The sequence below is a fragment of the Hemibagrus wyckioides genome, linkage group LG27 (assembly GCF_019097595.1).
Source record: "Hemibagrus wyckioides isolate EC202008001 linkage group LG27, SWU_Hwy_1.0, whole genome shotgun sequence".
Taxonomy (NCBI): domain Eukaryota; kingdom Metazoa; phylum Chordata; class Actinopteri; order Siluriformes; family Bagridae; genus Hemibagrus; species Hemibagrus wyckioides.
Window position 1 is genome coordinate 18,929,975 of NC_080736.1, and position 24,635 is coordinate 18,954,609.

The following is a 24,635-nucleotide window of genomic DNA, read 5'->3' on the forward strand; positions in this document are numbered from 1 at the left end:
CGATAACCTGACGTCTAATCTCTCCCACGCTCATCATGGCTTTGTTTTTCTACCTCTGCTTGGTAAAAAAATTACTTTCACATCTCAGTCTACAGGATTCAGTAATAAATTCTACACACACACACACAGTTTAAGGGCTTCGCTTTTTCTCCTGGTCTCTTAACCAGTCCTGGGATTCGAACCCTCCTGAGCACTAGAACTCGAGCGGTCTTTAATAAGCAACACAAACACAGATCGTTATTTCGTAAGCTTCATTTATTTCTTAACCATTTTCAACAAAGAGCGAAAACATTTGGTAAATACGCCCACGCCGGTGTTTCGGAACATAGAAAAATAACGCTTTGACACCGTTTGTGTGAAATAAATCCCGATTGGTTCACATTTCTCCGTATTGCCATTTTGGCGTCAGTTGCATCCGGTTTCCGAGTCTTTGTTCGACCGAACGGGGAAACAAAGACGCACGAGAAAAAAAGTTCAGGCAGACTGATCAGGAAAGGGGGAAAAGAAAAAAGGAACAAAAAAACCCTCTTGAACACGAACCTCCTGACTTCATCGACACAGAGAGGAGAAGAACCTCCAAAACAAACAGATTAAACAGACCGGATAAATTAAGACAGGTCACATGACGACTGGCTCAAATTATCCTTCTGGATCTTCATTGAAATTTGCTGAGTGGCAGTGAACCTGGAATGACTTGTCATTTCAAAGTGTGGCACTTTTTCAGGATTTTAGCTTATCTGGTCACCTTAAAGTGTGTGTGTGTGTGTGTGTGTGTGTGTGTGTGTGTGTGTGTGTGTGTGTGTGTGTGTGTGTGTGTGTGCGCGTGAGAGACAGAGAGAAGTGCGTTATTCCATAGCCGTGTTCCTTTGCGTAAGCTCTACGTTCTTGTCAGGAGGAGATAAATACCTAAACCTGTAAGATACGCACATGTATGCGACTGTAAGAATTCTGGGGCAAACGGTTCTGGGGGAAACGCTTCTCCGTACTTTTCTCTCCCTGCGGCGCTAGTTTTACTCTGACGCGGCGGACGAGGTGGACGCGGGACGTGACGGACTCAGTAGGTTTCGGGTTTGAGGAGCCCGCCGTCTCCTTCGCTGACGAACCTCTTCCTTCCTCTGGGGAAAGCAGTAGAAACAGTGTGTTAGTGTCCTGATGAACAGAAGGCTTGGATTAAAGGAGATTTTTGAGGAGCTCCTCTATTCAACACCCAGGTATCATCGCATCATGTATTTAATGTTGAATCGTTCTTTTTGTCCCAAATTTTGAGAAAATATTTGAAGTAAACTGAACAATAATTAAAATATAAAAGTAGTAAACAAAAGCAGGGTATAAATCACAGCACACTCACCGGCATGGACACAGGTCTCTGAGTTTTTTGTCGATGACGCCGGTGCTGAAGCTCTTGTCCACAAAGTGCTCCAGTATGGAGTACGCGCACGGCACGTCGATGTTGATGTCAGCGATATCCATATACACCCTCTCGTAGCCCTGTCGGGGTAAAAGACAGAACACGAGATAACACTATAACCATGAATCCAAACGCTCATGTGGAGAAGACAAGGTGGTAGCTGCAGAACAGCACAGCAGTGACCAGCCGGTGGCGTCATACCCTTCTCATTTGGTCCAGAGTGATGACCGTGGAGTCGAAGAGAGATTTGAGCAGCTTCAGGATCGCTTGGAGCGTCGCGTCTCCTTTGGATTCCAGCACCATGACTATGGCCTACGAGAGGACAAAGACAGACAACGCAGGTTTATTTAGAAAATGAATGAATGAATAAATAATTACCATCTCGATCAAACTCGAGCTAACGATGAGGTGAACTACATCCGCTTTTCTGTTGATGGTACATAAGAATCTCTATAGTCTCGACACACACTGGAACAAACATTACATAAATCCATGATGAGAAAGATTCGAGCTCAGGTTACCTCGTAGACAAACTCGTGATGGAAGTGCGGCACCTCGAGCTCCCTCAAACACCGCTCCGCCTCGGCCGTGTCCCCCGAGAGCACGTACTCCTTCAGCAGCAGGTTCACCTGAGGAAGAGAAACATGTACGCCGTTATTTAGCGCTCGTCCGCTCAACACAAACTCCACGTTTTATTATATGATAAACGAATCACGGTCACTCCACCTGACCTCTTTGATGAGTTGATTGACGGGTCTCTGGCCTCCACCCGAGCCCCAGAGGTTGTCGATCTTTAGTCCCGACTCCTTGTTCATCTTCAGCAGTACGGCGGCACGGTCCAGAGCGGCCCTGTGGGTCAAACAGCCGTCAATCAAACGGATCAGGGGCGGAATATAACGATCACCGCGATCATTTAACCGGTTAAACAGATTTATCCTCATTTAAATAAACAGAAAACAGGATTTCGTTTAATAACGAAGACAAATCTAGACTTAAATAAGCCCTACATAATAAAAGCAGCCAAAAGGCGAGATCATACACGGAGCAAGGTCAGGATTTAGGCAGAGCTGCAACTCCAGCTAAAATCCCAGATATACAACACAAAGTCAACGTTATACTGAAATGTAATCGCTGTAAATAATTACACGACTGTTTATTCTGAACAAACTCAACGCACGAGAAAATATTTACAATTAAAGTTCTCTATCTGCCACTAAATTAGATTTCCTGTTTGGTTTTTTTTTTCCCCTTCTTCCCCTCGGTCAGAGTTGTTCAGAATTCTAATTTTAAAATCTGTAACCATGTTAAAGTGTAACTTGATCTGCAACGTCCAAAACTAGCTAACTGACGGCAGAAAAGGTTCCTCAAGGACAAAGAAAAGGCCGAATCTGCTTTATCCACAGAGTCTGGACTGAAAGCATGTTTGATGAGTAAACAAACCAAAACCTAAATCCTGTTTAGCTTTTAATAAGGCGACAGACGGACGCTTGGGTTGCAAAGCTGCCTCCGTTACACCGGATAATTGCGAGCTGTGGGGGAAATCGTTTCGAAAAAAATTCTACGATTCATATAAGATCTGATAAAAAAAAAAAAAAGTTGGAATTCTTTCAGACATGAAGTTGATGGCATCATAAAAACATTCTCCTTTAAACTTAATCAAAGCTCTCGGTTCGTCCGAGCGTTCTTCTCGGTCATGGAAACAATTCCTGCGGTCATCTTTTCTCATCACGTCCACAGCCTCATGAGTTTTTTCCTGGATTTCTGCCAAGCACCCCCCCCCCGTCTTGTTTTTAATTTCGGGACCAAAAAGTCAAGGAGATAGAGATCTGATGTACACGGTGGATGGGAATTGTGTGTGTGTGTGTGTATACGAGCACTGAGGTGGTGAAAGATGTTTTTCTGTAGAGGCCTGTGCACTTAAATAAAATCATCCAAAAGAAACAAACTAATAGACTTGTTCAAGTCATGTCACGTTCAAATTGCCGGGATTATTGGATCTTCCCTCATACCAAAGGTGTAAGGTGTACCTAAACGAACAGGGCAGACATACTAGATCATTTTGCTTCCTCCTGAAAGCCCATCAGAGAGCCGGACCGGCTGACCATGTGTTAAATCCGTTTGTATTACGGTAATATACATCACGGTTGAACCTTGTGCACGCTCGACCAACACCAACCTGGCGTGCTCACAGTCCACTCTGCCTTTATAGCCGTCGATGTAGCTCTTCGACAGAATCTGGTCTGCAACTGCTCGGGCAATGAACTGACCAACCAGCTGCAAGAGAACAAAACAAAAAGATAATATATATATATATATATATTAAAATCACACACACTACTGCTGAACCACAAAAACAGGTAGATGAATATTTTCATAAATGATCACAGGGTCATGAACCTCATCTCAGAGCTTTGAAAAAGGCTCGAAACGTTCTCCAGTCTGGTTAGATTTAAGAAAACGTGTCCATCTAATCCACACCAGTTCAACAGGTACTGATATTGTGGAGCTGCTGTTCAGAACATCGTAAGAAACATCTGAAAACAAGCTTGGTGTGTGTGTGTGTGTGTATATTATATATATATATATATATATATAAAATTTATCCATTTGGTGAAGTTGTGCAGCGATATCGGATATGGATCAGATGATTTTTGTTTGTTATTGCACAACACCTTGAAAGCGAGAGCCAAGTCTGTGGTTGATCATGTGAGCTTCATCTAAACTTTCGGTTTCCTGACTGTTCAGTTCTGAAGTGAAAGGGGAAAGAAACGAAACAAAACAGAAAACATCTCTAAACGCCTGCATGTTTACTATTGAGAAAAGAAAAAAAACAGAACAGAAATCTCACATCCACACGGCTCCAGAAAGACCTGAAGTGTGGAAGTTATTATAAAATTCATATTTCCATAATCAATCAATCATACATCATGCAACTTCCTGTTGTGTCTCATCATAATCTGTGCATTAAGAGGCTGTTTTCCAGTGTGTGAATATCAGTGTGTGAATACAGCGCATCCTTATGAAGTGATGTTTACCAACAAGAAATAAGACGTGATGCTAATATTACATTAAACACAGCTATATGATCTCTAACGTTAAACATCGGCATCCAGCCATCCGCCGTGTAGCACAGAGTAACACAGGATGTTAAAAAGAAAGAAAAAAAAAAAAAGAAAAGCACACACACACACACACACACACACACACACACACACCAACAATGGCTGAATTATGAAGGATGTGTTACTGTGCCAATTAAAGTATCTGAAAAAAGGGGAGAAAAATGTTCTAGTCTGGTAAATACGGCGTTATCCCCCAGGGGATTTCCAGACGAATACAGTGAAGTGAGGAACTGGTTCAGACTGGAGATGGTGAGGTGGAGTATGTAAGCGTGGTGTTGTGGGTCATTTGCCTTGTTTACTCAGACAGCGAGGGGATGACCAGTGGCGCGTGTTTTGTTCTGCATTTAGCGAGAGGCCCTGATGAGAGAAAAGAGCTGCATCTGCTGTTCCAGTCTGAACAAAACCAGCTCAGCTCAGCACACACACACACACACACACACACACCACAGAGAGAAAGAGAGGGACACAGTAGGAGGGTAAAAATGAAGGCTGTGCAAGTACAAATTGTGTGGTTTATCCCAAGGGCTGAACTTGCACTATGTGCACACACACAGATACACACAGATCCACACACAGTTACATTTCTGGCGACTTATTTTTCCATTTCATTTTATACAACTGAGCAATTGAGGGTTAAGGGCCTTGCTCAGGGGCCCAGCAGTGGCAACTCGGTGAACCTGGGATTCAAACTCAACCTTCTGATCAGTAGTCCAACACCTTAACCACTAAGACACCACATGCCCTACCACATGCCAGACGCAGATACACACACACACACACACACACACACACACACACGAGGCTGTGTGAAACGAAAGTTTTCTTTGGAGTTTTGTGATTGATGTCGATCATATGTAATTAGGCCACGCCCCTTAATAGAGTCTGATCAGCAGGAGTTATGTCTGGGTTTTTTAAATAATCCTCAGCTTTGACAGATGTTTCCAGATGCATCTGGTTACCTGCGGTGCTGTGGGCGTGTCCAGCACCAGGTCAGGCAGCTCTTTCAGCAGCTTGTGGAAGGAGGCTTCGATGTCGGAGCGGCTGAGGACTCCGCCACACAGACGTGACAGCAGGAAGGACGTGAGCTCTCTCTGACTCGCCTTCGCCTCCAACGCCAGAGACACGGCCAGGAACGGGACTTCACTGCACATGGAGCCCAGATTTAACTCGCCTAATAACTCCTACACACACAGCGAGAGAGAGAGAGAGAGAAAGAAAGAGTCACAAAACAGTTGCATTAAAATAACAGGACTGTTTTTTAAACATTGCTGGACGGCAAAAATGATTTTTCTACATGATGACCTCGAGCCAGCTAACAGCACAGCAACTTCAGAGGCAAGTGAAGTTAGATAACTGACAGGCAAGGGGCCAACTGGACACGATTCCAGCTTTTAATAGAAGGAAAAGGTACAGTAACGCTCACAGCAGGACGAATTGGATTTACACTCGACCTGAGGGTTTTTTTTTAAACTATTTTACCATCACTATTCTGCTTATTCCATTCTATTGTTATTCTATGGGATAAAAACCATCCAAATAAATACATAAATAAGGTGCCGGCAAATGTAAAAGCTAATTTGAATGGGGAGATTAAACCAACATATTTAAAATGCTAAGTGATTTATTGCTTGTGTGTTGATTAAATAAACTACAGATAAATAAATAGCTGAAGTGAAAGAGTTTCTCGGTGGAGGAGACAGTCAGCCCGGTTCACTGGAAGCCCGAGCTTACGTTCAGAAGGAAGGTGTTAGCGCGGGATTACGCGGCTAACTGATTAAGCAAAGGATGTTTAACGGCTTAAAGGTGAGGAAACTTCGACGTTGGGGGAAAGAACCGCTCCCTGGTCCGTACCGCTACTTCCTTGGTGTCCCCGTGCTCGAAGTACTCCTGGACGATGGGCGTGACGGTCTGAGTGAAGTTGTCCTCGTCCAGCGGCAGCACCACAGTCTCGTACACGCAGTTCTCCTGTACGAGACACGCATGCAGTTACTGCGACTGAATCATTAAACCACACTTTGATTAAGTAGCTCTAATCATAGGTGCAGCCTGACTCCAGCAAAAACGTGTTCCTGCGTTTCAGATCCAATTTTCAGTAAATCATTAATAAAATGTTGGACCAACAGCTCTATTTTTCTGTTAAAGGAGAAGTTCGCTTCCAGAACAAAGATCTACAGATCATTTCCTCACCCCCTCGTCATCCAAGATCTTTCCTTTTTCAGTCATAAGGAAATGATTTTTTTGAGGAAAACATTTCAGGATTTTTCTCCATATAGTGGACTTCAATGGTGTCCGAGAGCCTGACCTTCCAGAACAAGAAGCTCTACACGACCCCAGCCCAGGAAGAAGGTTGTTATCTAGACAAACCATCAGTCAGTTTCTTAGAAAAATTAAAAAAGTATATACTTTTTAACCACAAAAGCTCCTCTAGCTCTGAGACTGAAGAAAGATGTGAACATATTGGATGACGAGGGGGTGAGGACATTATCTGTAGATTGTTGCTCTAGAAGTGAACTTTAAAACATACTCCCAGTCATTATATAGTGAATAATTAATTTATTTTATCTTGAGGCTGTAAACAGGTTCTCCACACTCTGATGCAATTGATGAAAAACTGTGGAAAATGTAAGCAGTGGCCTGTTGCTGCGAGATCGGAGGCATAAACCACTCCAGCACACAGCGTTGCAGGAAAATCCGTATCCTTCCGGAGACCTGCGACTCCACCTCGTAGCACCACCCCCAGGGCTGAGCATTTTCCTATAAAACATTCTGTTTTATCCCTTACTTTGTTCATGTTCGTCATTTTACTTCGTTCGTGTTCGTCATTTTACTTCCATCAGCTAGAGGTTTAGCTGAAGTACTAAAACGTCGGTTCGGTGTTGGTGAAATGAGACGCCAAGGTCACGTGATGGCAAAATTACAGTAATCACGAGCTTCTGCCTGTTTAACTCCGTTTGTGTTTATCAGACTCTCCCTGTCATTTTATAAAGCTGACCACATAATTACTAGTGCTAACAGATGTACAGGAGCTGGAGTGTACACGTGTGTGTTTCCGTAGAAACGTCTCTTTTTTGTGCCCAAGTAAACAATGAAGGCAACCGTGTCTGTGTGTGTGTGTTTTTTAGACTGACATCAGGCTGGACCACCCCAGTGTTCAGACAAACCCACTACCTGATCTTCATCGTAATTGGGGTCCCGGATGTCGACCTCCTCCACGTCGTACACCTCTCCTGGTGTTCCCCACACACCTTTACCACCAGCACCACCTACAAACACACACACACACACACACACACGTTTCAGGAGAAACGTACTGCTGCTGCATTCTGTACATACCGTTCCTGCTGAACATGCGCTCCCTCTCTCTCCCTCACACACACACACTATAAAATCTCCTACAGAGAACATGGGAGGGTGTGAGGCCCTCGTATACATCAACCATAAACACTGTGTACGTGCTGGCTTAAAACACACACACACACACACACAAGCATGTTTACATTAATACATGAAGAGCTCAAGACAAGGGTGTGTGTGTGTGTGAGAGAGAGAGAGACTTTCTCCCTCACACACTCATAAATCAATCTCAGTTGTGAAGGACTTAACTCCTGTTAGCCAGTGCACACAGTCTGAGTTGAGCAAGAGAGAGAGAGTGTGAGTGTGTGTGTGAGAGAGAGAGTGTGCGAGTCCATGCACACGCCTTTTCTTGTTCCACTCTTCCCACTGGACAGAATTACACAACACACTGCCTTATTGACTGACCCCGTTACGCAATGTAGAAAACAAGAAAGAGAGAGGGGGGGGGCAGAGAAAGAGAGACTAAGAGAGAGACAGACACACAAAGAAAGATGTGCACACGCGCACACACACACGCACACACACGCAAGTACATTAAACCCAACCCTTTAATATAATGTAGGTTCCCCCTGTGCCATTGAACAAGACCTGTGGCACCAAGAAACATGATTCATCAAACCAGGCCTCGTTCTTCTCCTGCTCCATGGTCCAGATCTGTTCATGTGTCCACTGTAGGCTTTTAGATTGGTTTACAAGAGTCACATGGTCAGCATCACCATAGCTCCATATTCAGCTAAGCCGTGATGGTGCGTGTGATCCGACAGCTTTCTTTCAGATTCATTGTTCATTTTCTTAGCGGTTTGTGCTGCAGTAACTCATCTGAGGGATCAGGTCAGATGGTCAGACGGTCTAGCCTTCACTCACCATGTGCATCATTGACTCTTGTGTGGCTGTGACCTTGGAGGTTCGTTTGTCTTATCTTTTGGGTAAACTCTTCGGGAAAAGCACTCTGGGAAAACCACACAAGCCCTGCTGTTTCGGAGAAGCTCTGGCCCAAGCTCAGTCGCCTGGACATCTCAGTCTGGCTCTTGTCAAAGTCCCTCTGATCCTTACGCTTAACCCCCACCCCCAAATTCCACCACATCAACATAGAAAACTAAATGTACGCGTTCTGTCTATTATCACACCAACTGACAGGAGCCAGTGTAACGAGATAATCAAGCTTCTTCACTTCACCCCTCAGTGAGTTTAATGTTATGGCTGATAAGTGCTTAATAATCTCTCACACACACACACACACACACACACTTACATTTACATAAACATGGGGGGGGGGGACATGAGGGGCCAAAAGAGGCAGACAAACCACATGGTAGGAGAGAGAGACAGAGAAAGTTTAAGACAGACAGACAGAGAGAGGCAGACACACCAAGAAGGATGCGTGTGCACACACACACACACACACACACACACACTAACATTAAACCCAACCCTTTAATATAATATAGGTTCCCCCTGTGCCACTGAACAAGACCTGGTGAGAGAGGAGCAAGAGAGAGGGGGTGGGAAGGGAGAGAAGAAGGGACAGAGAGAGAGGAAAAAAATAGGGACAGAGAGAGAACATAGGGACACACAGAGAGAGACTAACAGACAGACAGAGAGAGAGAGAGAGAGAGGCAGACACACCAAGTAGGATGCACACACACAAGCAATAACATTAAACCCAACTCGTTAATATAATGTAGGTTCCCCCTGTGCCACTGAACAAGACCTGGTGAGCGAGCGAGGGAGCGACAGAGAGATGTTTGTGGAGGCTGGACTGACCCAAAAACTTCAGTCACTCCTACATCAGATATTCGGCATAATCAATATCTGCAGCTTCACTCTCCACACTCTATACAGTTTTATCTCCACACTCTATACAGTTTTATCTCCACAGAGTCTTTACACAACGCCGGGTGTTAATCTGCTTCCCTAACGGGCTCAACGGTTAGCCCATGTCTCACGCTTCTGTCTAAACCGTCCGGATCCTCACCAGTGCTCAGAGGGAATATTTCACGTTATTGAAACGGTTGGTCCTGACCAGGGCAGCTTTAAAACACACACACGGAGTGAATAAAGCAGAGGGTTAAATTTAAACACTTCCCAAAAACATCTTCACTTCCTAAAAACACAAACCCTAAGAGTCTCACCCTTTCTTTGAAACCTACTCGGACTAAACACTGCTGAACTGCTGCTGCGATCATGAGGACCGTCCAGCTGCTGGTCAGTTTTCTACACCCGTTTACTGCAGTCGTGTTTGTCGTGCAGTAACCCAAACGTCCAGGTTCCGAGCGGCTCTTCAGTGGGAGCTGCGTAACACAGATAAGGAAGTGACTATAGCTTGTGATACGCTTTCTATTCGCAGGCAGTGCACCGTGAGTTGGTTCTGGCTCACCGGACACACACCCACACACACAGAGAGAGAGAGAGAGAGAGAGAGAGAGAGAGAGAGAGAGAAAAACCATGCCTTTTAATAGCTTGAGCACACACCCACTGAAGGTTGATGCGACTCAGAAATTCAGATTTGCACGAAAGCCCGTGGACGGAAACCCGAAGCGCTGGTCCATAAAATCAAAATCCAATCATCATTTGTGTGTAATTTCAGTTCCCCTTTCGTCACGCTCTCTGAAGAGTTCCAGTACTATAAATAAAACATCATCGGGTCCCGCATCCACGAGAGGCTCTTTACAAGTCGAGTTTGCCAAGTTACAAGCTCCGCCCACAAAATGTGCCTGGTACGAACAATGCGAAGGTGTTGAACAAGCTCAGGCGTCGTTGGGGTGTGTTTCTGAGAGCGCTCAGGAAAATCAGCTACAGGTGTGGCTAGAGAGAGCTTAAACACCTAAACATAACAAAGAGACACGTCACTGTCTCACGTCACATCCAGGGATTAGTGTAATCTTACAGAGAGAGAGAGAGAGAGAGAGAGAGAGAGAGAGAGAGAGAGAGAGAGAGAGAGAGGGAGGAAGGAAGGAAGCAAAAGAGGAAGAGAATGAGGGTGAAAGAGAGGAAGAGAAGGAGGGTGAAAGAGAGGAAGAGAGAGGGAGGATGAGACAGAGAGAGAGAGAAGCAAGGGAAGAGGGGAAGAGAGGATGAGAGAGAGAGAGAGAGAGAGAGAGAGACAGGAAGAGAGGATGAGAGAGAGAGAGAGAGAGAGAGAGAAAGAGAGAGACAGGAAGAGAGGATGAGAGAGAAAGAGAGAGACAGGAAGAGAGGATGAGAGAGAAAGAGAGAGACAGGAAGAGAGGATGAGAGAGAGAGAGAGAGACAGGAAGAGAGGATGAGAGAGAGAGAGAGAGAGAGAGAGAGAGAGAGAGACAGGAAGAGAGAGGGTGAAGGGGGGGGGATGAGAGGGGGGCGAGAGAGAATGAGAGAGGGGGGGTAAAAGAGAGGGGGGGGGCGAGAGAGAGAGAGAGACATCGCTCCTGTCTATCAGCAGTTATTGTACAAGATGCCACTTGTTGCTTAGAGACTATTTTTGAAGGTTTATTCTCATCATCGACCCAAACACAGAATAAAACCTTCAGGAGAATGAGGTTCTTCTTACTCCACAGTAAACCACCATACTGTAATAAGTTACTGTCACGTGTTCATGTTGATGCTCCGTGTGATCCTTCTACAAGACACACAAAAATCCCGTCCGCTCTCATTAACCCTGCGTACGGCCTGAAAGGAAACGGAGCCGAGCGTGGATATCAGGGGCGGTGCTCTGTGTGCTCTCTGAGAACATGGTGTACTAACGGAGAATAAACTGCACCTTCATACACCGTTCTCTCACGTACAGCAGCGTCTGACAGCTGATTAAATAAAAAAACGCTCTGCTTGATAACAGCCTGAGATTTTCCTCTCCTGTGAGGTGTTAATACACTTCACCGAGGGGCGTGTTCGGGTCAGACGGCGCGTAAACAGCGTGGAAAAGAAACGTTTCTCACACCTTTCTTTGGCAGGCCCCTCCCTTTGCCCAGGCGTGACCTGCGGTCCAGTACTTTGCCCTTGGGGCTGGCGGGGGGCACGGCGGAGCGGGAGGCATCTCCGTTCTCGCTCAGCGAGTCTCCCCGACCCGAGTCTCTGGACGAGTTCTTGCGGAGGCGCCGCTTGGCCTTGGCCTTGAGCCGAGCCTCGTGCACCGTCCCGGTTGGCGTGGGAACCCAGTTTCCGTTGATCTCGTCGTTGGCTCCGGAGCCGAGGGCGTTCTCGTCGTTTCCAGACTGATACGAGTCGCTCAGGTCGTCCGATTCTGTGCAGATAAACACAAATGTTCTTCAGTAGTATTTTACATAATGGAGGATTGTCATGATGTTCTAAAGCGAAAAAATCCTAAAGACTGACTCAGAGGATTCCTCTGAAGTTTCTTTAAGTCTCTGCTGCATTTAAAACTAGAACGAAAACTTTTTTCACGTGTAGAGGCATCATAAAGAAAAATAAAAACTTTAGCTAGAAGTTACACTGTCAGTAGCGAAGCTCGCACAAATCAAAAGCGCGTGCCTCAAAGGGCCACGCCCCCGACAACACGTCACGCGCAACATCGTGTTGTCTCTCACCTTTCTACCTTTGTGTTTAAAGGCAAAGTTTACAAAAAAAAAGTGTTAACCTCACATACAACTGTTTTAACAAAAATAAAAATCTCTTACTGATTAAATATTAACGTAATAAATCTCATCTCTCCTTCGTGACGACGTTACAGCAACGTTTCTGACCAGAGTTATTTTTGTCTAGACATTCATTTTAAATGTAATGTCTGTATTTTAGTGTTTATTGTATTTATTTTTTTTTTTTACTATAATCTTGTATGTTTTACGCTTTCCTTTCAAAATCGACACCATTTAAACTGACTCTGAAAGTGGCACGTACACGCCAAACAACCCCAAACAAATAAAAAAGCAGTGCCTGTGCCGCAAGAAGTGCACTAGGAAGTGTACGTACTGCGCAGATTGAACAGCGTGTCGAGGGCACTTGTGTAGGGAAGAGTGAGCGGTTTGTGACTCGGCCCAATAAGTTGCGTATTAAAGCCACACTCACCGACGGGGTTGGCGTTCAGCCATGCCTCACAATCCGCTGCCATGACTTCAGAACGAGGTTCAAGCAAAAAGCACTTCAATTCACAAAACCCTAAAAAGGAAAAATAAAAACAATTTTAAAAAATGAGGAAACTTCATTCATTTTTGCATTCACTCAACCGTCTAGTGAGCTAGCTACATGCCCTAACATGCCGAAACACCTTCTTCGAAAGGCTACGATAAGGTTTACAAGGTTACACGTCCACATAAAATAAAATATAAACCTGTTATTTTCACTTTAGAAGATAATTCAGGGGTTAAATTATCTTCTGCAACGGCGCTTTGCGTTTGGGTGCAACGGACTGGTTTGTTGTGTATACACGAGCAGAAACAGACCCGCGTCCAAACCGACACGCGCTACACCACCAAGTGTACTAGGGTACAGCGTAAACGTCATTACTGCGCGGCCTACGCAGTGCGCCTAGGCAGGGAGAACGCAGGTATTTGGGATACAACCACAAACAAACCTGCGTCAGCTCCATTTAACAGCTTTTACAGCTCTTTTCTAAACAAGCGCGTTGCCTGCGGTGGATAAACCGCTCTCGTTGCAAATGAAAAGCAAAATATGTGACAAATACACTTTAAAAATGAAATCTCACCTCTCTCAGCGTTTCGCTCTCCAAGCCCTAACGCGCAGCCTTTCTGTTTGCAAACGTTTTCTCTTCGCTCTGCCCAGCAACTCAATGAGGCAGGACCGCCCCTAAAGCGTTCTGATTAGTCAGTTTATTTTAAAGTCCCGACAAAGGCAGCCAATAGGAAGCGTGGACTGAAGGGGGCGGGCGGTTAGGGCTTCTCGTGTTTTCTGAAACGAAGAATAATTCTCGCCGAGTCACTGCGCCACCTGGCGGTCCACGTTCGGAAGTACAACTACGGCATTACGTCATTGCTTCTGATTTTGCGTGACCCGTTTAAAGAGAGAGAGAGAGAGAGAGAGAGAGAAACTGACCAATACCTGCACTGAAAGGTCTAATGGTGTACTTGATTTTATGTGATAATCTGGTGACCAAATAAATAAATAAAAAATTGCAATATATGGCACGTGAGGTTGAAAAATATATAAAAAATAAATAAAAATGTGCAAAAACAACATCTCTGGAAAATTAGTAATTAGTAAAAGAAATTAGTATAATATAAATATTCCCATAATATAATATAGAAGTAAAAAAAAAAAAAAAGTAATCAAATGCAATCAATTATAAAACAGCTGATTGATGGTATTAATTAATTAATCAATCAATCAAGTGATATTTAATTAATTAATTAAATGAAATTAATTCATTAATTAAAGATGTGTTGTATAATTTAGGCATTTAATTACTGTTATTTAAATAAATAAAATAATTAAAATAATAATAATAATAATAATAATAATAATAATAATAATAATAATAATAAATTAAGTGATAAATAAATTAATGAATTTTTATAAAAAATTAACATTATTTTTATTAATTAATTAAAATAATAATAATAATAATAATAATAATAATAATAAAATCAGTGAATTAATCAGTCAGTCATTAAAAGCAAACAAAAAAAACATACAATTACTGGAGCCAGAAGGACAAACACACACAAACAAATGCAAGATGAATATTTCTCCAAGTGTTTATTGAAGAACATTTATGTAACATTCCCCCCAAAAATAAAATCTTGAGTCTCAAAAGCGGGACAGCGATAACAATTTTGTACAAAACATGTGGAAGAAAAAAGCCCCCCCCCCTTTTTTTTACTGCAAACTGCTAACACACACACACACACACACACAGGTTTTATTCTGTACATGGCTTCGTCCAGCCTGGAGAAACAACACACATGGTCCGGTTTGAGTAGCACTACAGTTTAAAAAGCGTTATAGACAGCGCAGACAGACAAAGAAATAAAATAAAGGCTTGAGTCCTGGTGTCACATAAATACAATCAAATAATAAATAAACTCTTTTGCATTATAAACACCAATGAGTCATTGACCTGAGGACGAGGGTGCAGAGTCCCAATTCATAACAGCAGTCTCCGGCGTCTCCTTCCTGGACATCCAGTGCATCCAAAAATAATAACACTTTCTTCGTCACCTTAAAAAAGGGAAATGACATCATGCTAAGCAGCCCTCAGGCACATGCGCTCCATGTATTCCTCATTACTCTACATTCTGACAGTGTTGTGTGCGGCCGATATTTCTCCCAAAATGTTTCCTCTTGGCACAAATCGCTCCATCTCACTAACGTACCGTGCAAAGGCGCACACACACACACACACACAGGCGCACACACACGCACACACACACACACGCACACACACACACACACACACAGGCGCACACACACGCACACACACACGCACACACACACACCAGTGAACTGACCGCTTCTTTCAAGGCACAATGAGTGGATTGCTAACAATTTACACATTGAAGGTCACACATCCAGCAGCGCTTCACTCGTTTTCTGCGCTCTTTCCATCCAACTGTTTCATATGAATTCAGAAATGACTCTTTAATTAAAAACAAAAGTTTACAAAAAGAAAAAGGTAAAAAGTTGAAGAGAAGATGTGAAAAATGTGATGTAGTGAAACAGGTTTATGTGGAACATGTGCTTCTGGAAGTCGGTGTCTGAACATCGTCATCTTCTCGCTCTTCTTCGGTCTGGTTTAAAAGTGTCGGATGTCTCATTGTGACTCCGCGGATTAACGCCGTCGCCTCGTCGCTCTTCCTCGGTGGTTTAATCGCATCCTATCAGATTCGGATCTTTGCTTTAACTGTGCTGGACATCACTGTGACATCACCTTAATCACATCACCTCGACGCTCTTCCCCGGCGGTTTAATCAAATTGTATCAGATTCCGATGTTTGTGGAACGTCGCTCCACGGCAGCGTCATGACGACGCCATCTTGTGGCGCTTCTTCAGCGGTTAACGGAACACGATCGTCCCCTGATGTTTTTGCCTTAAATGTGATAAACGTCTCCACGTGACCTCGTCTTAATCACGTGACCTCGTCGATCTTCTTCAGAGGTTTACAGAATCATGATCATTTTCTTGAGATTGCTTTAAATGTGCAGAACATCTTGCTGCAGCGTCATTTCTCTCCTACACACATCCTTTCTCTTTCTCTCTGGTTCTGGCCCGGTTCAGTCCTCCTCCTCCTCCTCCTCCTCCTCGTCTCTGAGTGAGTGAGCGGTGCTCACACTGCTGCCTGTTTCCTTATCACTCTGCATCGGGGCGGAAGTGCAGGAGACTTTCCTCGGCCAGCTGAGACAGGTACTTCTGCACGCGCACACACACACACACACACACACACACACACACACAACAAGAACACAGTCAGAGAAAATGCAGCAGTGCATTACAGACATGACCACATGATGATGTCAGCGAGTCCTAGTTGAGGTGGGATTACGCTGAATTTAACAGTGACTCCGCCCACTTTTTCGCCACCACCTTGCCTTGCTAGCTTCAGGATGAATCTAACAGTAGCGGAGACAGTAACTCCACTTCTTTACAACACAGTGACGCTGATTCATTTCCTATAATAGTGTGACTATATGACTGTATTACTAATCATTTCTCCGAATCTTTCTGTCTTACACTCCTGTCTTCACAGGGCTGTGAGTGACAGAGCAGCTGCTGCTCCTCATGCTGTGAATGCCTGCAGTGTGTGTGTGTGTGTGTGTGAGAGAGAGAGAGAGAGAGAGAGAGAAAGAGAGAAAGAGAGGTGTGTCTGAAAGAGACTAATGGGCAACTCGATCCTGACCACACGCCCGGTCAGCCCCTGTTGCCCTTCACGCTCTAATGGTTTCTAAAGGCCACAGCGTTATAAACAAACACATTCTCACACTAATTATTCCATTAGTCCACTCCTCTGTGTGCTATGTGTTTACACCTCTGTGGTGTCCAGTCAGTAAGGACACTGCAACAGCCTGAGCACACACAGTCTGAGGAAGCAGAACGCCGGGGAGGGGCATCAGACTACTGGACACTACAGAACGTCAGACTACTGGACACTACAGAACGTCAGACTACTGGACACTACAGAATGTCAGACTACTGGACTCTACAGAACGTCAGACTACTGGACTCTACAGAACGTCAGACTACTGGACACTACAGAACGTCAGACTACTGGACTCTACAGAATGTCAGACTACTGGACTCTACAGAATGTCAGATTACTGGACTCTACAGAACGTCAGACTACTGGACTCTACAGAATGTCAGACTACTGGACTCTACAGAACGTCAGATTACTGGACTCTACAGAACGTCAGACTACTGGACTCTACAGAACGTCAGACTACTGGACTCTACAGAATGTCAGACTACTGGACTCTACAGAACGTCAGACTACTGGACTCTACAGAATGTCAGACTACTGGACTCTACAGAACGTCAGACTACTGGACTCTACAGAATGTCAGACTACTGGACTCTACAGAATGTCAGATTACTGGACTCTACAGAACGTCAGACTACTGGACTCTACAGAATGTCAGACTACTGGACACTACAGAATGTCAGATTACTGGACTCTACAGAACGTCAGATTACTGGACTCTACAGAACGTCAGACTACTGGACTCTACAGAATGTCAGACTACTGGACTCTACAGAATGTCAGACTACTGGACTCTACAGAACGTCAGACTACTGGACTCTACAGAATGTCAGACTACTGGACACTACAGAACGTCAGACTACTGGACTCTACAGAACGTCAGACTACTGGACACTACAGAACGTCAGACTACTGGACTCTACAGAATGTCAGACTACTGGACTCTACAGAATGTCAGATTACTGGACTCTACAGAACGTCAGACTATTGGACACTACAGAACGTCAGACTATTGGACTCTACAGAACGTCAGACTATTGGACTCTACAGAACGTCAGACTACTGGACACTACAGAATGTCAGACTACTGGACTCTACAGATTGTCAGACTATTGGACTCTACAGAATGTCAGACTACTGGACTCTACAGATTGTCAGACTATTGGACTCTACAGAATGTCAGATTACTGGACTCTACAGATTGTCAGACTATTGGACTCTACAGAATGTCAGACTACTGGACTCTACAGATTGTCAGACTATTGGACTCTACAGAATGTCAGACTACTGGACTCTACAGAACGTCAGACTATTGGACTCTACAGAACGTCAGACTATTGGACTCTACAGAATGTCAGATTACTGGACTCTACAGATTGTCAGACTATTGGACTCTACAGAATGTCAGATTACTGGACTCTACAGATTGTCAGACTATTGGACTCTACAGAATGTCAGATTACTGGACTCTACAGATTGTCAGACTATTGGACTCTACAGAATGTCAGATTACTGGACTCTACAGAATGTCAGACTACTGGACTCTACAGATTGTCAGACTATTGGACTCTACAGAATGTCAGACTACTGGACTCTACAGATTGTCAGACTATTGGACTCTACAGAATGTCAGATTACTGGACTCTACAGATTGTCAGACTATTGGACTCTACAGAATGTCAGACTACTGGACTCTACAGAACGTCAGACTACTGGACTCTACAGAACGTCAGACTACTGGACTCTACAGAACGTCAGACTACTGGACTCTACAGAACGTCAGACTACTGGACTCTACAGAATGTCAGACTACTGGACTCTACAGAACGTCAGACTACTGGACTCTACAGAACGTCAGACTACTGGACTCTACAGAACGTCAGACTACTGGACTCTACAGAATGTCAGACTACTGGACTCTACAGAACGTCAGACTACTGGACTCTACAGAATGTCAGACTACTGGACTCTACAGAATGTCAGACTACTGGATATTTATTTCCCAAACATTCTACATTTAGCATCCCATGCTATCTGTACAGTATACGCCTACATTGTGCTAATCCTTGTGTTTTGAGTAATGATGAATTATTGTACATTTAGTACGCTAATGATCATGATAAAGCTACAAACATTAACCATCACTATAATTAACAGAAAATTTAATATAGATATGAACCAAAAGAAATCTGTTGTATATTCATGAGCCCAATGTTTTTTTAAAACTCACTTTATTGTGTTTTTAGTTTAGTTTAGATTATATTTCACATGTATATTCAGGGTTGTTTTTATCTCAGACCCCTGCGCCCTCGCGAGTCGTCCCCTGGAGTCCACTTTTAGCCCGCTGAGCCGGTCTTGTCATAACTAATAACGCGGCGGTGTATTGATGGGGTGGGTAATGAAATCTGTCTCGGAGCGCCAGCTCTCGGTATCTCGGCATGCCGCTTCTGTTATCAGCCTACTTATCTTACACAGCTGACACCCAGCCATTTGGATAGATGTGTGTGCTTGTTTGTGTGTGGTGCAGATGGTTAGTATTAATCAATTGACCTTTGTCTTTTGGAAATGGTCAGCTCTATTTGGCGCCTGTGTGTCTGAGATTTGGCGGGCTTCGCCGTCTGCAGGCTTTATCTGGACAAAGTGTAAGAGTGTCTACGGTTTCTGTGTTTCCGTACGGTTTGTTTTCAGACCTGGAGATTGCGGTAGTGGACGGTGCTCCGGCAGTGTGTGGTCTTGGCCATGTCCTCGCTGGTGTAGAAAAGGCTGCAGAGTTTGCAGTAGAAGCCTGTGCTGGGGACGATGAACTCCACACCTACAACAACAACACACACACACACACAGAAAAGGGGAATGTTTATTACAGCCACATCTACACACACACACACACACAGTCAGAGGAGTTAGAAGTCTTTAGAAGGCTGTGTGTAAGTGTGCAGTGGTTTCCATGGTGATGAACCACACAGACTCTTGTTAGCGGTCCAGTCTCCGCCCCTGTCCTGTCGCTGGTTTGTTGTCCGATTGTGTTTGATGCTACTTTTGTCTGCTTATTTACTTCATCCAGAGCTTTAAACTCCCTATTTTATTCAAAAGTAAAGTTTTAACTTCACCTAGTCAGCTTCACCGGTGTGTTGCGCCGATGATTATATTTTCTATAAGACTATAATTAGCAACACTAATGCCCGAGTAGAAATGACCACTCTGAATCCAAGCACTGTGGAGTTACCTAGCGGGATGCTGTGTTCGCTGACGATCTTTTCCTGCTCTCGTGACGGCGACGGAGCTTTGATTCCAATCCTCTGGGGCGAACTCGCCGGCTGTGAGCTCTGCTGAACCGTGTCTGCGAAAAAAAACAACCAAATTATTTTTATTTTATAGGATGATTGACAGCTCAGTAATTTGATCAGATGTTTCTGCCCAATCTTTGTCTGCTTCTGTCTTTTGCTGCCTTCTCTAAATCAAGTCCAGGCATGACAAACTGTTCTGGGGGATGAGAGATCACTCCACTCGCTATCTCATGTTCAGAGGAGGCGGATGACGAACTGCCATTTAGAGTCCAGAGGCGAGCAGAGGCGAGGAGAGCTCAAATTGACACCTCTGTTTTTAGATTTAATAATTACAATAATAATAATAATAATAATAATAATAATAATAAATACTCTGGAAATAAACAGAGCCGGTAACTAAAGTACGCGATGCATGACTGCAGCACAATCTATTTAAATCACGATAAAGTCACAAGCCAAAAGATAAAGTTAGCTAGCTATATACAGAAACGTTAGCTAGCTACTTTACCCCTGCTGTGAGCCGAGAGGGCAAATAACTTATCGGTTGAGTTTAAAATATAGATGGAACTTTTTAATATTAGTATAACTCAGTCCTACAGTTTAAAGTGCTAGTTATACACTCATCTACAGTCTGATTTATTCTATATACATGTTCCTTGGTCTGTGTGTGTGTGTGTGTGTGTGTACCTCTTTTCTGGTTCTCCTCCACATGCTGAATCTCTTTCTTCTCAGCCTCACTCGTCCTCTCCGTGTGTGTGTCTGTGACCTTTTCCGTCTCACACGTGCTCTCAAGCGTGACGAGTGTTGTGGCGGTGTGAGCCTCGGCAGTGTCCGTCACGTGTGTCATAGGTACGCACGTCTCTGCCGCTTCCTCCAGCGCGCTTTTAAACTCTTGCGTGGGGAAGAGGCAGACGTGAGAGGGCGGAGCTTCGGGGCACTCCGGTTGATTAGACCTTTCTTCCGCCGAAGCGTCCGGCGTCGAAGCTGACTCCGGCTCCCTTTTCTCCACCTTTGCTGCCGTGGGTTCCTCTTCCTCCACACGCTCCTCATGATGTTCCTCCACACGCTCCTCATGATGTTCCTCCACCTGCTCCTCATGTTCCTCCTCCTGCAGCTCGGGGAGATCGGGCTCCACGATGGAGTCATCTTCTTCTCCCACCTCGTCAACTGTCACCAGCTCCTCCATGCTGTTGGGGTACCAGCACTCGCCCTCCGTGTCCTCACCACTTCCACACTCCTCCACCTGACGACCAGAGAGATAAAAAAAACACCAGAATTACTGATGGTTCTCAGTTGGATCTCATTATGGGTTGCGGTTTCACCTTTGGTCATGTTGTGTGTGTTATGTGACAGCTACCTCACTCTCTCTGTCGCGCTCGCCCTCACTCGGCTCTGTCGGTTTGCTGCTGTGTGAAGGTGACAATCTCTCTTTGGCTCTGTGCTCTGTAGACTCTTTCTGTGGACCAGACGTCACACACACACACACACACACACACACACAGAGTACATTCTCAGTGTTTCACATCAGTTAATTTTTACAAGCTATTCAGCTACACTGAGTGTCCTGTAATCGTACATGATTGTTTGCCTCTTTGTCCTCCCTCTCGTGCCTCCTGCTCGTCCTCCTGCCTCGTCCGTCCTCCGGTAGCTCGGATTCAGAATGCCTGCTCCTGTGATGATCCCCACCTCCGTCTCGTCTCTTGAACTTCAGCTCGTGTCTCTGGTGCTGTGACGCGCGTGGCAGCTTTTCCTTCTTGTAGAAATCGTCGGCGGGATGGTGGGAGGAGAAATAGCGGTCCCTGCTGCGCTCGTCTGCCGGTTTGAGGTAGGTCTTCCTGCGCTCGTTGGGCCTGTCATCCTCGCCGTTCCGCCATTCGTCCCTCTCGCGCTGTGTCCAGTCCCACGACCCTCGCCGTGGCCCGATGCCGTTCATCCAGGGCACCGCCTGGGGGCTATGGGTGGAGCTGCAGGAGGTGAAGCTGGGGCTGTGTGAGGGCGGAGTCAGGGAGCGAGTGATGGGGCTGCGCGAACGTGCCCGCTCTGGTGGATATCTAAAAAAACCACAAATACAAAGACACACCTTCAAATATTACACAGATAACAACTACAAAGGTGTATGAGGTCACTGGACATCCTGTCAATCCTGTACTGGTAAAATAATACTCATTTAACAGAGTTTAAAAGATTATTAAATGTAAATAATGACTGGAATGTGTGTCCTACCGGTCCATGTCGTGCAGCTCCTCTCTCCCCCGCTGAGAGTTGATGTCCTGGATGATGGACTCCACATCTTTACCAGGTTTCTAGATGAAAACCGCAAAATAAAATATCTGAGTTAAAATGTAAATAAAAATTTTTTCTAAAAATTTAATATATAAAAAAATATTTTAAAATAATAATAATAATAAAAAAAGATAAGAACATCAAGTACAACTTCATTCAAAAAAAAATATGAATATATTTATAATAAATTAAAAATAAAAATATACATAAACAAGCTGTTAAAGATTAATGAGCTAAAAGAATTCATGTAGTCACGCTCTGTTGTGCTAGGTATTGATTGATTATTTAATTAATTAAAAATAAATAATATAATAAAAAGAAAAAAAAATTACAGGCACCATAACTGTAATCATTTATTAAATAAATTCTTTGAATTAATTTGTCATTAGTATGAATCAAATAATTTATAACTAAAACAATTGATACATTTTAAATAATAATAATAATAATAATAATAATAAATATTATTATTTTAAATAAATAATAAATATTTAATTTTATTATTTTAAATAATAATAATAACAATAAGCAAAATAAAAAATTAATACAAAAATTAATTACTAATAATACAACATGTTTTCAGACTTTTTATTTAATGCAATAAATAAAATACTGTAGAATGTAGTCAGACATGTAGGGGCTGCAAAGTGTGTGTGTGTTTAAATAAAATAAAATAAATGACAATTATTTAAAGGAAGTCCGGTGTTAGCAGGTGAGCCCCTCACCTTGAGCTGCAGCTCCTTGTATCTCTTGGACATGCGGATGAGGAGCTTCTGGTCGTTGATGGTGGCCGGATGGAGCTGGTAGTACTGCACCATGGCCTGGGCCGCCTCCACGTACGCCATCTCCAGGAAAGCCTGGAAAGGAAATTTAGCAACAACACACAAAATATGTCAAAGATTTAGTGCAAGAGATCTTTTGGGGCACGGAGGTGCTGTAAATCTGGAGGAGAGTGACATGGCTGAATCAGCATGCTGCATCTCACGCGCTTCTCAAATGGAAGAGCTGAACCTGATCCGCCTGACGCTAGGAGAGAAGTGATTAAAAAGTCTAGTAAAGTATTTGACGAAATAAAAAAGGAGACGCCGAGTGAGACATCAATCCGCAAAGAGGAAACACATCGCATGGCGTTTTCCCCCAGAGCCAGGACCGAATGCTCGTACCACTCGACCCCAGGGGGAGACAACTAGCAACAAACTGGCGTAGAACCTGGTGTGTATTGTTATAGTGGTGTATAACAGTGACTGCACAGGCTGAATCAGAAATAAATAAATAAACAAACAAACAATAACAACAATTCTTCTTCTAAAAATAAATAAACAAATATCAATTAAAATTGTAGAGATAATTTAATATAATTTAATTGTAGTTTTATAAATCGTTTTCTTTAGCATTATCAAGTATACAATTTTATTTAATTTTTTATTTTAATCACTATCCTACACTCTCACTGTCTTGGCCAGGGTTTGAATCCCGGGCAGAGAACAAACCCAGCCACAGAGGGGTTAACTTTTAGAGCCGGTCCCAAGCCTGGATAAAATGGGATGGCTGCAACAGGAAGGGCATCGGGTGTAAAAATCTGTGCCAAATCAAAATATGCGGATCGGAGGATCCGATGTGGCGACACTGACCAGGGAGCAGCCGGAAAGACCACAACAACAACTTGCACTTTATTCATTAGAGAACTGTGTACTGGTCAGCACTGTAGTGTATTGTTAACCTGTGTTCAACAGACATGGCATTCAGAGGTGTGGTACCTGGTGTGTGGAGCGCATGAGGATGTAGTTGGTGACTTTGCCGAAGGGCAAGCCAAGGTTAATAACATCGTTCTCGGTGCAGCTGCCCTCAGGGAGGTTACAGATGTGGACGACGCGCCCGGGACCCGGCTTCCGCGGCACAAACTGCAGGCGGGAGAACAAAATGATGGAATGAAATGTGGCGTTCTGCTGAGATAATAGACCTCAATACATTTCAGAGATTTATTTATCCTAAAATACAGCTTCTGCTAAATCTGGACAGCCAACATGAGGCTTGGTTATACTGCATTTTAATAAACATAAACTTTTATGGGTGATGACAGATAATTTAAAAAACAATTACAACAGTCTGTAACTTTGTTAATCCATCAATCCATAAATCAGTCCCTCTATCCATCTGTGTGTTCCTCACCTACACTTTCAGCTCTTGTAGGGATTAACACACATTCACAGTCTCACTACACCAGCAGTGTTCATAAATCAGTCAACATTTAACCCAGATTCTTGCACTCTCATTACTGAAGCAGCCTGAGAGTCTGAGAGCCCGAAAATCTGCGAAC

General features: G+C 44.0%; 2 protein-coding genes across 5 annotated transcripts in view; both read right to left on the reverse strand.

Annotated features, from left to right (window-relative positions):
* Nucleotides 1-237: 237 nt before the first annotated feature.
* On the reverse strand, nucleotides 238-13,666 carry pdcd4b (programmed cell death 4b). Of its 3 annotated transcripts, none has more exons than XM_058381575.1 (12): nucleotides 13,523-13,666; nucleotides 12,886-12,975; nucleotides 11,801-12,103; nucleotides 7,699-7,793; nucleotides 6,382-6,495; nucleotides 5,490-5,711; nucleotides 3,585-3,682; nucleotides 2,140-2,257; nucleotides 1,930-2,037; nucleotides 1,610-1,720; nucleotides 1,349-1,488; nucleotides 238-1,115 (listed from the first exon to the last, which is right to left on the reverse strand). In XM_058381575.1, the coding sequence occupies exons 2-12, from the start codon at nucleotides 12,926-12,928 to the stop codon at nucleotides 1,055-1,057; spliced, it is 1,413 nt and encodes a 470-aa protein (XP_058237558.1). In that variant the 5' UTR covers nucleotides 12,929-12,975; nucleotides 13,523-13,666; the 3' UTR covers nucleotides 238-1,054. The 3 variants fall into 3 exon arrangements, with proteins under 3 accessions (XP_058237558.1, XP_058237557.1, XP_058237559.1); XM_058381574.1 differs by having other exon boundaries at nucleotides 12,790-12,975; XM_058381576.1 differs by lacking the exon at nucleotides 13,523-13,666 and adding an exon at nucleotides 13,148-13,170.
* Nucleotides 13,667-14,536: 870 nt separating this feature from the next.
* Nucleotides 14,537-24,635, reverse strand: part of rbm20 (RNA binding motif protein 20) — a 52,149-nt gene continuing 42,050 nt past the window's right edge. For both annotated transcript variants that reach the window (XM_058381421.1, XM_058381422.1), the window contains exons 6-14: nucleotides 24,076-24,219; nucleotides 23,044-23,175; nucleotides 22,259-22,338; nucleotides 21,612-22,086; nucleotides 21,393-21,491; nucleotides 20,723-21,278; nucleotides 19,975-20,088; nucleotides 19,442-19,563; nucleotides 14,537-16,183 (exon numbers count right to left, since the gene is read on the reverse strand). In XM_058381421.1, the coding sequence (XP_058237404.1) occupies nucleotides 16,124-16,183; nucleotides 19,442-19,563; nucleotides 19,975-20,088; nucleotides 20,723-21,278; nucleotides 21,393-21,491; nucleotides 21,612-22,086; nucleotides 22,259-22,338; nucleotides 23,044-23,175; nucleotides 24,076-24,219 (1,782 nt within the window). In that variant the 3' untranslated portion in view covers nucleotides 14,537-16,123. The remainder of the gene's footprint in view (nucleotides 16,184-19,441; nucleotides 19,564-19,974; nucleotides 20,089-20,722; nucleotides 21,279-21,392; nucleotides 21,492-21,611; nucleotides 22,087-22,258; nucleotides 22,339-23,043; nucleotides 23,176-24,075; nucleotides 24,220-24,635) is intronic.

Coding starts and splice junctions, on each gene's coding strand:
- pdcd4b (XM_058381574.1), bottom strand. CDS start 12,928: ATGGCAGCGGATTGTGAGGCATGGCTGAACGCCAACCCCGTCGGTGAG. Junction 6,496..7,698: donor CCAATTACGATGAAGATCAG/GTAGTGGGTTTG, acceptor TGTCTCGTACAG/GAGAACTGCGTGTACGAGAC. Junction 5,712..6,381: donor GGGACACCAAGGAAGTAGCG/GTACGGACCAGG, acceptor CTGTGTGTGTAG/GAGTTATTAGGCGAGTTAAA.